The sequence below is a fragment of the Mustelus asterias genome, chromosome 7, assembly GCF_964213995.1.
Source record: "Mustelus asterias chromosome 7, sMusAst1.hap1.1, whole genome shotgun sequence".
NCBI lineage: Eukaryota > Metazoa > Chordata > Chondrichthyes > Carcharhiniformes > Triakidae > Mustelus > Mustelus asterias.
Genome location: NC_135807.1, coordinates 138,259,338 through 138,272,056, shown reverse-complemented (window position 1 = coordinate 138,272,056; position 12,719 = coordinate 138,259,338). Strand labels below are relative to the sequence as shown.

Sequence of the window (12,719 nt, the reverse complement as noted above, 5' to 3'; positions counted from 1 at the left end):
ATGGGTGCAGCTCCAACAACACTGGAGAAGCTCAACACCATCCAGGGCAAAGCAGCCCTGCTTGATTAGCCGCCCCCCCATCCACCACAAGTGACAGGTAGTGGCAGCGGTGTGTAGCAGCTACAAGATACACTGCAACTCACCAAGGCTTCACCCGTGATCTCAACCACCTCGAAGATAAAGACCAGCAGAAACATGAGAATACCACCATCTCCAAGTCGCTCTCCATCCTGATTTGGAAATACATCGGATTGTCAGAGAATGCAACAAGTTATAGACCGGTTGGAGACTTGGGCAGTGAAAAGGCAGATGGAGGTTAATCCGGACAAGTGTGAGATAATGCATTTTGGAAGGTCCAAGGCATGTAGGAGTTGTACAGTAAATGGTAGAACCCTTAAGAGTATTGACAGGCAGAGAGATCTGGGCGTGCATGTCCACTGATCACTGAAAGTGGCAAAGTAGGTGGATAAGATAGTCAAGAGGGCATACGACAAGCTTGCCTTCATCGGTCGTGGCATTAAGTATAAAAATTCACAGGTCATGCTGCAGCTGTACAGAACCTTAGTTAGGCATCATTTAGAATTTAGTGAACAATTCTGGTTGCCACACTACCAGAAAGATGTGGGTGCTTTGGAGAGGGTACAGAAGAGGTTTACCAGAATGCTGCCTGGTCTGGAGGTTATTAGCTATGAGGAGAGGTTGGATAAACTCTGTTTGTTCTCACTGGAATGACGGGGGTTTACAAGATTATGAGTGGCATGGACAGAGTGGATAGGCTCTTTCCTAGGGTAGAAAAGTCAAGTACTGGGGGGCATAGGTTTAAGGTGCGTGGGGAAAAGTTTAGAGGAGATGTGCGAGGCAAGTTTTTTTTACACAGAGGGTGATGAATGTCTGGAACGCGTTGCCCGGGGAGGTGGTGGGAGTAGGTACGATAGCGGCATTTAAGGAGCATCTTGATGAATACATGAACAGGATGGGAATGGAAGGATACGGATTCTGTAAGTGCATACGGTTTTAGTTTAGGCAGGCAACATGATAGGCACAGGCTTGGCAGGTTGAAGGGCCTGTTCCTGTGCTCTACTGTTCTTTGTATATCACCGTTCCTTCACTGTCACTGGGTCAAAATCCTGGAACTCCCTCCCTAACAGCACTGTGGGTGTGTCATCAATACACAAATTACAGTAGTTAGAGATGATTTCTCACCATCACCTTCTCAATTGCAAATAGGGATGGACAAACGATACTGGTCTTTTCAGCAATGGTTACACCTCATGAATGAATTTAAAACATAACTCTGATGCGCTACCTCTCCAGAGAGATAGACCATAAGACATAAGAGCTGAATGAGGCCACTCGGCCCATCGAGTCTGCTCTGCCATTCAATCATGGCTGATATTTTTCTCATCCCCATTCTCCTGCCTTTTCCCCATAACCCCGATCCCCTTATTAATCAAGAACCTATCTATCTCTGTCTTAAAGACACTCAATGACCCGGCCTCTACAGCCTTCTGCGGCAAAGAGTTCCACAGATTCACCACTCTCTGGCTGAAGAAATTCCTCCTCATCTCTGTTTTAAAGGATCGTCCCTTTAGTCTGAGGTTGTGCCCTCGAGTTCTAGTTTTTCCTACTGTGCAATCTGTCCGTGAGAGACCTCTTGACAAGAGATGAACAAAGACAGAATGTTGGAAAGGAATAATTGGAAAAGCAACAAGTTCAATCTCAAAAAACTGGCAAAAATACAAATAAGCAAAGTTTTTCAGTGATTGTTATGGAAAATATCAAGTTTCTGAGCATCCAGTCAGACTGTTTAAATTTGTTCTTCTCCCAGTGATTGATCTACTTAAAACCCAAATAAGTAAAATGTAGTTTGAGTGAGCGTTCTGTTCTCCTGCAGTAATTGTTCTAAAGATACTCTGTCAAAGCTGATGAACGGGTGGACAGTTTAATTCTGTATTTATACAGCAGCTGAAGATTGTACAATGTTGGAAGCATTATGGTACAAATTACATTTTGCCTTGCTGCAACTGTACTCAGCTTTTGGCTGTGCCCATAATGTTCAGAATTCATTTGGTTGGATCACTTGCTCTGCAGATTTTTCCCGGTGTTTTGCCTATGGGAAGTCTGCAGTCACTCGTGCGGTGAGGCAGGTGAGTGTGGGTCGACAGTGCTATAGAAATGTTAATGAAAGGGGTTTGGAGTGCTGCAGCAGTGTCCGAGCTAGTTTTACTCATTTTGTGCTTGAAAGGGCCTCCACAAAAAGCTAAACAGACATTCACACGGCGGGAACGATTCAGTACATTGTGTTTGTAGCAACTCTTTCAACTTCATTAATTTGAATTAATCGCACTCCCTCTGCTCCTTCTCACAGCACTGCAAAACTTTCCCTTCCAAGCATTTATCCAATTCCTTTTTGAAAGTTTTTTGTTCTTTCATGGGATGTTGGCAAGGCCAACGCTGCCCATTCCAAATTAGCCTTGAACTGATTGGCTCGCTCAGCCATTTCAGAGCCATATTTCACAGCCATTGCTGTGGATCTGGAGTCACATGTAGGCCAGATCGGGTAAGGACAGCAGATTTCCTTAGTGAACCAGATGGGTTTTTACAGCAATTGATGGTTTCATGGTCACCATTACTGATTTATCTCAACTCCACATTTATTAATTAAAACTAAATTCCATCAGCTGCCATGGTGGGATTTGAACCTGTGTCTCCAGTTGGGATACGCTGAGGTTGTAAATGATGCTGTAGAAATGTAAGATCTCTCTTCCTGCTGAGAAACTTCTCCTTCCTTTGACATCTTAGTTTCAGTGATAGGGAAAGGGTTTTCCTGCGTGATGCACTCGGCCAGGTTCATCCAATTCATCCTTTCTTTTGTACTTCTTGGCAAGTGCTACTCACACAATCGCAGAATCCCTACAGTGCAGAAAGAGACTATTCGGCCCATTAAGTCTGCACCGACCATAATCACACTTAGGCCCTATCCCCGTAACCCCACATATTTACCCCAGCTAGTTCAAGTTCAGTTCAATATGGGTTTCTAGAGAGAATCATAGAAACCCTACAGTGTAGAAAGAGGCCATTCGGCCCATCGAGTCTGCACCGACCACAATCCCACCCAGGCCCTACCCCCATATCCCTACATATTTACCCGCTAATCCCTCTAACCTACACATCTCAAGACACTAAGGGGCAATTTTTAGCACAGCCAATCAACCTAACCCACACATCTTTCAGACTGTGGGAGGAAACCCACGCGGACACGGGGAGAACGTGCAAACTCCGCTCAGTCAGTGACCCAAGTGGGAATTGAACCCGAGTCCCTGGCGATGTGAGGCAGCAGTACTAACCACTGTGCCACCCACAATGAGCTGGGCATTAAACCTCTGCCATTATAAAGAATTTCTAAATCCAAACCATTTGTGTGTGGAATTGCTGTGGAGACACAGAGTATTAATACATCAGTAGATGAAGCAGCATCAGGAACACGCTTAGACTCACGATCTCTCTCCCCCCCCCCCCCAACCTTTTCCTCACTGAATTTACCTCCTTCACTTCATGGGTAAATGCTGAACGCAGCTGAGGTTGTTGGAACAGGGAGTGACCCATCTCAAATTGGCCAGCGCTCATCCGAGATCTGGTGCATACTCAACAATGTCTCTGAAATGGGTTCAGGAGGATTCCTGGCTAAAGAGGGCAAAGGGCAAATGGAACAGCTGACAACTGGGTAAGGTACATGTTCTATTGGAGAAATGCAGGCCATGGTGGTTTTTAAAAGCTAGACTGCAGGTCGACGATTCAAACAAAGATGTTAACTCTACAACTGCTCAGAACAGCCAATGGCAGCATCAGCGATGTCATGTGATCGGTCTCTTAAAGTGCCCCTGTTCCATTGCAGAGCTGCTGATGAGAAAACACTGGGAATAACATCAATACTTTTCCTCCTTCAAATCAAAGGTTCCTGACACCAATAACAACATAAAGTTAACAATCAAAATTAGCAATATGAACAATCAATGAACAACAGTTAATAGACGTTCTGGAGGCCGTCGCTCTGTGTGAGTGTCTGCGACCCTCAGGCGCCTGCTTTTTGTGTTTACCGCAACTTCTGGTGCCATTGGCTTGGTTTGAACACCATCTGTGGTTGTATTAACTGGAGTTGATGTGGTGTTCTGAAGTAAACTCAGTGTTGAAGTGTTCTCACCTTACGTACTGTCTTCCCCAGTTGGCTTGTGTAGCGTAAGGTTCTCAGGAAGCTCCAGTTCTTGGTACTGCTTGCTGTGGACTCTGTTGAGTCTGTCTCTGGCAGATTGGTTCTTGTTGCCAAAAGTTGATTTGCATCCCTTCTCCATATTATATCATCTCATGTTTGCACGGTGCAGGAGACCAGTCCTGTCTGTGCTGAGATGATGGCAGGAATTGACTTTTCACTTGTGGTATAGTTCCTTGTCAGATCTTCTTGACCCTGATGAAGAACATGACATTTCACCTTGCTCTCTTGTCATATAACCTGATCTTGTTGCTTTTTCTCAACAATTTCTCTTGTCTTGGGTGATTTGAGCAAATCAGACAGTGTGTGTAGTTGATGTTTAATCATGAACAAAGCCAGGGAAACATGGGTTGTTGAGCATGCAGCATTTTTCCGCTGCCTCGGAAAAGCAGCCAGCATAATTAAGGACTCCAAGCACCCCAGGCATTCTCTCTTCCACCTTCTTCCGTCGGGAAAAAGATACAATAGTCTGAGGTCACGTACCAACTGACTCAAGAACAGCTTCTTCCTTGCTGCCATCAGACTTTTGAATGGACTTACCTTATATTAAGTTGATCTTTCTCTACACCCTAGCTATGACTGTAACACTACATTCTGCACCCCCTCCTTTCCTTCTCCCCTATGTACTCTATGAACGATATGTTTTGCGCGCATTAAATAATACTTTTCACTGTATCCCAATGCATACGACAAATCAAACCAAATTTCTGTATGTCAGCAGGAATTGGCTCAATCGTTTAGACAATAAACTTTTCTCTCCAATTACCTTCAACAGATGTTTCATTGTCTCTCCAAAGTGATGATAAAGAGTGGACCGGATGTGTCGAATCCCGTTCTCCTTTATATAGTTTGTAAATTCTTGCAAAATGAACTGCGGCCCATTATTGCTCACAAGGTGTTCACGGTAGCTTTTGAGCATCTTGCCTGACTTTCGTCCTTAACGTTTAACTTAACTGAGATCATCTTCATGTTTCCCAGCTCACCGTTGAAAACAATGGCATGTTTCTTCCAGATCTTTGGTAGACCTGCTTTGGAATCCATCATGAGATTTTCCTCGGCCCAATTTAATCTGATCTTTCTCAGCCAGGTTCTTCCCATTGATGCAGGATAGTTTCCTTTAACGATTTGCAAGGACAAGTCTACAGACCACTACACAGCTTCATAAAAGTGGCCCTTCAAAGTACAGCTTTTTAACATCGTCTTCGAGAGTTTCAAGGCAATACGTCAAAGCTTTTCTTGGTAAAAGATTTGTGGTGTCAACAAAACCGGCTCCAGTGTCCACCTCTATTTTCACTGGCTGTCCGTGAAGGAATGATCCAGTAACGGGTAGTTGCACCAGCAATAGCCGGTACGTTTAGTAAGAGTTCATCTTCAAACTGTGACTCGAGATTTTTTTGCACCTTTTTCTACGGGCGGCACAGTGGTTAGCACTGCTGCCTCACAATTTCAGGGACCCAGGTTCAATTCCCGGCTTACTGTCTGTGCGGAGTCTGCACGTTCTCCCCGTGCCTGCGTGGGTTTCCTCGGCTGCTTCGGTTTCTTCCCACAGTCCGAAAGACGTGCTGGTTGGGTGCATTGGCCGTGCTAAATTCTCCCTCAGTGTAACCCGAACAGGTACCGGAGTGTGGCGACTCGGGGATTTTCACAGTAGCTTCATTGCAGTGTTAATTTAAACGTACTTGTGACATGAATAAATAAACTTTAAACTTTACTACATGGATACTTTTTCCCTTTCTCGGCTTTCTGTTTGATGCGTTCAGCTTTTGTTTTTGTGCATCTCCCTCACTCTTCTTAGAAATAGTGTTGTGGGATCTTTTCCATCTTAGAGTGAGAGAACATCCTTCTGAGAAACGGCACCTCTGAGAGTGCAGCACTCCCTCAGCACTCCCCTGGAGCATCGGCCTAGATTTGCAAACTCGAGTCTCGAGTGTGGCTCAAATTCTGTCAGCTGACTCAGAAATTAGAATACAAAAGGACTACGTGAATTGCGCACGGGTGTGAACCTTTTGGTGATATGAAGATCCAGATATTGGGATTCAGATGATGTCCATAAACTGGTTCATCTCGCTTGGAATATTCCTACGAGCTGGTAAATCATGATGCTCTTTTCCAAATGAGTCAAATTTCAGACACATTTTAGGGCAGAAGAACTCTGTTTCTGCTCACAAATTGAACACTTGACACACAGCCAAGTGTGGCGTAACCGAGCTAATAAATCATAGAATACTGTCTTCTAAATTAGGCCTCAGTGGTGTTCAGATGTATGGTGTAATTTTTCAAACAGCTGTGTGTGCACATGTGCCTGCGCGCACATGCGTGTGTGTATGTCATTGAGTATGTTTGGTTTATTATTGTCACATGTATTAGTATACAGTGAAAAGTATTGTTTCTTGCGCGCTTTATGGACAAAGCATACCGTTCAGAGAGACAGAAAGGAGAGAGTGCAGAATGTAGTGTTGCAGTCATAGCTAGGGTGTAGAGAAAGATCAACTTAATACGAGGTAGGTCCATTCAAAGGTCTTTGGTAGGAGGGCTTACTATTGATACTTGTAGGTAGAATTCTGTCTTGGAAATCTTTAATTCAATTACATAAAGTTACAAAAATGCAAGTGAAGTCTGCTGTCCCTCCAGTAATTGTATGGAAGTAAAATAATGACCAAAACATCTTTTTTCTTTGATAAAGTAATTATAAAAATGTGCTGCAGTGTTTGGCACCAGTATCGAATTTTTAAGCACCCGACATATTATTAAATAACTGTCTTTTTGGAAGAGGGAATCACATCCAGACAACTCTTACAAGCTTCAGCATGGGGTGGCACAGTGGTTAGCACTGCTGCCTCACACTGCCAGGGACTCGGGCTCGATTCCCGGCCTCGGATCACTGTCTGTGTGGAGTTTGCACGTTCTCCCCGTGTCTGCGAGGGATTCCTCCGGGTGCTCCGGCTTCCTCCCACAGTCTAAAAGATGTGCGGGGTTAGGTGGATTGACCATGCTAATTTGCCCCTTAGTGTCAGGGGGACTAGCTAGGGTAAAATGCCTGGGGTTATGGGGATAGGGCCTGGGTGGGATTGTGGTTGGTGCAGACTCGATGGGTTGTATGGCCTCCTGCACTGTAGGATTGGATGAAAAGGAGGCCATTCAGCCCATTGTGCGTATGCCAGCTCTTTAGTCCTTCCCTTCCCTTACTCCGTTGTCTTGCAAATGTTTCCTTTTCAAGTATTTAACTGGATCCCGTTTGAAGCGTACACTTGCATCTCCTTCCCTTTCATAACTCTGTTTTAAATCATTTGTCACAATTTAAAATCTGTCGCTCTCGTTTCTGGACTTTCTTGCCAATGGAAACAGTTACAAAAGATAAAATATTGCTGATTTTGAAACTCTGAAATGCAGTAGAAAATGCCAGAGAAATCCCAAAGGCCTGGCAGGATCTACAGAGAGAGAAAACAGGAGTTAAAGTTTCGGGTGTGTGACAGAATTGGTTTCCTTGTTGTGTCTCTTGGTAAATAAGGAGAAGTGTACTGAGCCCCTATAGGTTGCGATTTTGTGTTAAACCTATAGCAGTTTCCAGTGTGAGGAAGGGGTTCTGTTGAGTTTAGGATCAGGTAGTTGTGAGCAGCTGTCAGTCATTCACTCCCGTGAGATAAAACCTCAAGAGCTGATGATTGTCAGATAATGCAAGTGTTAAGCTACACCTTAAACGTCCAGTTCTGGTCGCCACACTACCAGAAGGACGTGGAGGCTTTGGAGAGAGTACAGAAAAGGTTTACCAGGATGTTGCCTGGTATGGAGGGTCTCAGCTGTGAGGAGAGATTGGGTAAACTGGGGATGTTCTCCCTGGAAAGACGGAGGATGAGGGGCGACCTAATAGAGGTGTATAAAATTATGAAGGGGATAGATAGAGTGAACAGTGGGAAGCTTTTTCCCAGGTTGGAGGTGACGAACACAAGGGGTCACAGGTTCAAGGTGAGGGGGGCAAGGTTCAACACAGATGTCAGGGGGGCGTATTTTACACAGAGGGTGGTGGGGGCCTGGAATGCACTCCCAAGCAAGGTGATTGAGGCGGACACGCTGGGATCGTTTAAGACTTATCTAGATAGCCACATGAACAGACTGGGAATAGAGGGATACAAACGAATGGTCTAGTTGGGCACATGAGCGGTGCGGGCTTGGAGGACCGAAGGGCCTGTTCCTGTGCTGTATTGTTCTTTGCTGAACCTCCCAGATTCTCCTGTAAAGGATTATTCCGGTCTCAGTTACAATGAAAGGCAGCATCAACACCTTTCAGTGAGTTTGTCTTCATTACACCACATCATTAACCATTCCTCCCTTCAATGCCCCGAGTAGTTTCCGCGCTAGATTTCAATCCATTTAACAGCTACAGCAGAGCAATTTTCTGTAAAAAAAAAATTACTGTCTTTTTATTCATTGTTGAGAATGTTGATGCCGCTGGCAGGTCAGACAGTTGTTGCCTGTCCTGGGGTGCCTACTTTCCCTATGAACCTATCACTGATGGCACCAGTTTGATCGAAGTCAACGGCTTGCTAATGTACTTCAGAAGGTAATTAAGAGTCAGACACACTGGTGCGTGACTGGAGTCAGAGGCTTAGACCAGGTGGAGATGCCAGCGTCCCTGGACATGAATGAATCTTTTTTTAAAGTTTAAAGTTTATTTATTAGTGTCACAGTAGGCTTGCAATGAAGTTACTGTGAAAATCCCCTAGTCACCACACTCCGGCGCCTGTTCAGGTACACTGAGGGAGAATTTAGCATGGCCAATGCACCCTAACCAGCACGTCTTTCAGACTGTGGGAGGAAACCAGAGCACCCGGAGGAAACCCACGCAGACACGAGGAGAATGTGCAAACTCCACATAGACAGTGACCCAACCCGGGTCCCTGGCGCTGTGAGACAGCAGTGCGAACCACTGTGCCACCATGATTCTTTGAAAGAATGTGTAGAAAAAGAAAAACAGTAGAAGTAACTTTTTAACAAATTTCTAAAATAAACAAGTGGAAAGGGACAGATGCAAATAATGCTGGTTTCAGTGAACAATTAAACATTTTTAATGTACTTCATCTTTCTGCACCTGGAAGTTGATAGGGCGGTTGTAATAATGCATATTTAATATACTGGATGTAAATGCGAGGAAAAGAGACACAGATGTTTTGGAAGTTTTTACTTTGCTGTGGATTCTGTTTTAATGTAATTTGTGTCTGGTATTACATCACATTATTCAGAGCTTCTTAACTGCTCAGTCCACCATACTCCGTGCAAAAAAAATAAATAAATCTCTTAACACAAAATGTCAAGTGTCTGTGTCAACACAGACATTTAATACCAATGGATTAAGTTTAGGAGCGCAGCCAAGATTGTTTTTTTTAAACTGACAGCAGAGTGAGCTTGCTAACTAAATCCTCTGCAGCTTTTTTACTGTCTCTCTGTCTCTGCCCCGCCAGTGTTTTCCCAAGCTTAAAGCCTGTGAGTGAGCTTGGGGATGTGAATGCCCGTGATTTCGGGGGACAGTCACATGAACAAGTATTTTAAACCCAGTGACCACTTTAGACAGCCCGAGTGTGATCGAGGCGCTTGGTAAGTGTCCAAAGAGCAGCAGCCAGACTTTGGAAATTTAATTAAAAATCCACTCCTGTGGTCCATGGGTGCTTAACATTTGAGTACAATTTGGAATTAAATTTGATGACACATTGATGGATGGCAAGTGCTTCAAACAAAGTGATGAGCTTTAGTGAACCAAGTCTTTCTTTATCTCTGTTGCTGCCTCTGTTCACTGGGGCCGGTCAGAGAGAGAGCAAACTGTTGGGTGATTGTCATCAGAAGTGTCAGAGTGTTCCTCTTCACCTTATTATCAGAATAGATGTATATTTCAGGAATTAACATTAACCTTGCCCACTCTTTCCCTCCCCGCTAAATATCTCCATTCTCAAGTGGACAGAAACCAGTTGCTTAGATGTTTTGAGTGCAAATTGAGGACACATTTACACTGAAGTTTATTGGAAAGTGTTGTGTTGAGAAGGTGTCACTTGGCTTCAAGTGAAGCCTCTCAAGTTCAATTCTTTTTTTTGAAAGCTGAGTTAGACATTATTTCAGTGGTTAGTGCAGTGATTTTGGTGATTGGATTTATCAACTCAATACCATAAATCCAAGAAGTGCCAGTCTGCACCTACACCTAATTAGAACATTGAATACAGGGAGTCGGGACGTCTTGTTCAAGTTGTACAAGGCATTGATACGGCCACACTTGGAATGCTGTGTACAGTTCTGGTCACCCTATTATAGAAAGGATATTATTAAACTAGAAAAAGTGCAAAAAGATTTACTGGGATGCTACCGGGACTTGATGACTTGAATTATAAGGAGAGGCTGGATAGACTGGGGCTTTTTTCCCTGTAGTGTAGGAGGCTTAGGGGTGATCTTATAGAGGTCTATAAAATAATGAGGGGCATAAGTCAGCTAGATAGTCAATATCTTTTCCCAAAGGTAGGGGAGTCTAAAACTAGAGAGCGTAGGTTTAAGGTGAGAGGGGAGAGATACAAAAGGGTCCAGAGGGGCATTTTTTTCACACAGAGGGTGGTGAGTGTCTGGAACAAGCTGCCAGAGGCAGTAGTAGAGGCGGGTACAATTTTGTCTTTTAAAAAGCATTTAGACAGTTACATGGGTACGTTGGGTATAGAGGGATATGGGCCAAACGTGGGCAATTGGGATTAGCTTAGTCGTTTTTTTTTTAAAAAAGGGGCGGCATGGACAAGTTGGACCGAAGGGCCTTATTCCATGCTGTAAATCTCTATGACTCTAATTCCTCCTCTTGACTTCCAGCTTGCAGGCCGCAACAGGAAGGAGACCAAGTACTCGCTCAAAGTTGTGGAAGATATGCTGGAAGCGTTGCAGATCACGCAGTCATGAAATCATCGTGCTACACTGGATCAGGCGCAGTCGAACCTTCCGCCTCAGCACACTCTTGGGATCTCTGTCTCCTTTCTCTCTCCTCCTCCACCCCACCCAGCCCCTGCATTGTCGGTGATACCAACCCGGCCGCCGGACTTTGCCAGATTGATTCAGCGTTTGCCTGTGTGTGGGACTGCTGCTTCACATCAGAGACACTCAGCTGACATTCACTTAGAGACTGGTGGTGGCTTGTAACGTTTGAGTAATTATTAAAGGAAATATTTATGATTTTATGGAAAAGCACATTCACAAAATAAAATGTTTCACCAGAGTCACTGGTGAGCTTCGAGTCATCTCCCTCATTGATAGAAATACCTCAACTCAAAGTTACAGCTGGAAGGATGGTTAACGCTGACTCTGTGGCGTAGCTATGCGAACTTTGCAAACTGTGTTTTCCATTTGTCGCACTAGAATTTTCTGAGACCAGTGTAAAAAGTTGAAGACAATGATTGTGGGCCAGAACGCTGCCATTACCTCGTGATGTGACTGTGGAAATGCTTGTCCTCAGTGTCACATTGCCCATGTGTGCCATCCCTCAGTGATGCATTTCTCTCTCTTGTTCTCCCCTGCCCCAACCAGCATGTCCCACAGTCCCCACTGATATATAGTTTACATGGGTGCAGCTGGGATCACATTCACCAGGCGGCCCTCAAGTGTCTCTGAATGCAGAGTCACTTGAGATGGTGATGTGTTCCTCACTGGACGAAGCCAGAGTCCCTCTTAGACTGAACCCAGTGTAGGTCACTTACAGCGGCCCAGTGAGTGTAACAAGGTTCTTAAATGCTGTTGTGAAATTATACATTCCGGCGTTTCATTTTCCGATCATTGCTCGAAAATAAGAGAATTGGATGTGAATCCTAATGCATTCCAGAAAGATACAGGTCCCACGTTACTGCTTGTAAAGTTTCTGGATGTTGCATTGATTCTATAAGGAGCCTTTGCTTCCACTACCTACATTCTCAAATTGCAATGGACAGATTGTGGGTCTGATCCGTTGCAGCAGTATTATTGTAACAGAACACTGAGACTCTGCAAAAGGAGAATGCTGTATGTTTGGAAAGCCGAGTTTCTTGTGTTTAATTTGGGCTGCAGATCTACAATTGGCAAAGTCTACCATGGCATGAAGTGGCTTATGAGGTTGGAGGGCGAGACGCAGGGTGGGGTGAAGGCCATCACCGGTACTAGGTGCAATTTAGTGACTCACTTTTCAAACTGAGCCGTTGCAGAAGGAAGTGTCCTCATGGCTCCTCTGAAGATTTGAGGCAATTCAGTCTTCATCGGGATAAATGAAACTGTATTGAAATAATGTTTAATTTCCCCATTTCTGACCAGAGAGAAAAGATTTTAAAGTGTCTTTTGGTGCAGTACTTGCTATAAGCAAACAACATCAATGGAACAGTTGAACCGCATGTTTGAAATGTGAAGACTAGATTTCAGCAGGCTACAGTCCAATTTGGAAGAGTTGAGCCGATTTGCCTCTTGTGTCAGGGTG

At 44.4% G+C, this 12,719-nt stretch overlaps 1 protein-coding gene across 2 annotated transcripts in view; it reads left to right on the top strand.

Moving 5' to 3' along the window:
• Window positions 1–11,516, top strand: part of emc2 (ER membrane protein complex subunit 2) — a 105,974-nt gene extending 94,458 nt beyond the window's left edge. For both annotated transcript variants that reach the window (XM_078216921.1, XM_078216922.1), the window contains exon 11: window positions 11,099–11,516. In XM_078216921.1, the coding sequence (XP_078073047.1) occupies window positions 11,099–11,185 (87 nt within the window). In that variant the 3' untranslated portion in view covers window positions 11,186–11,516. The remainder of the gene's footprint in view (window positions 1–11,098) is intronic.
• Window positions 11,517–12,719: the final 1,203 nt, after the last annotated feature.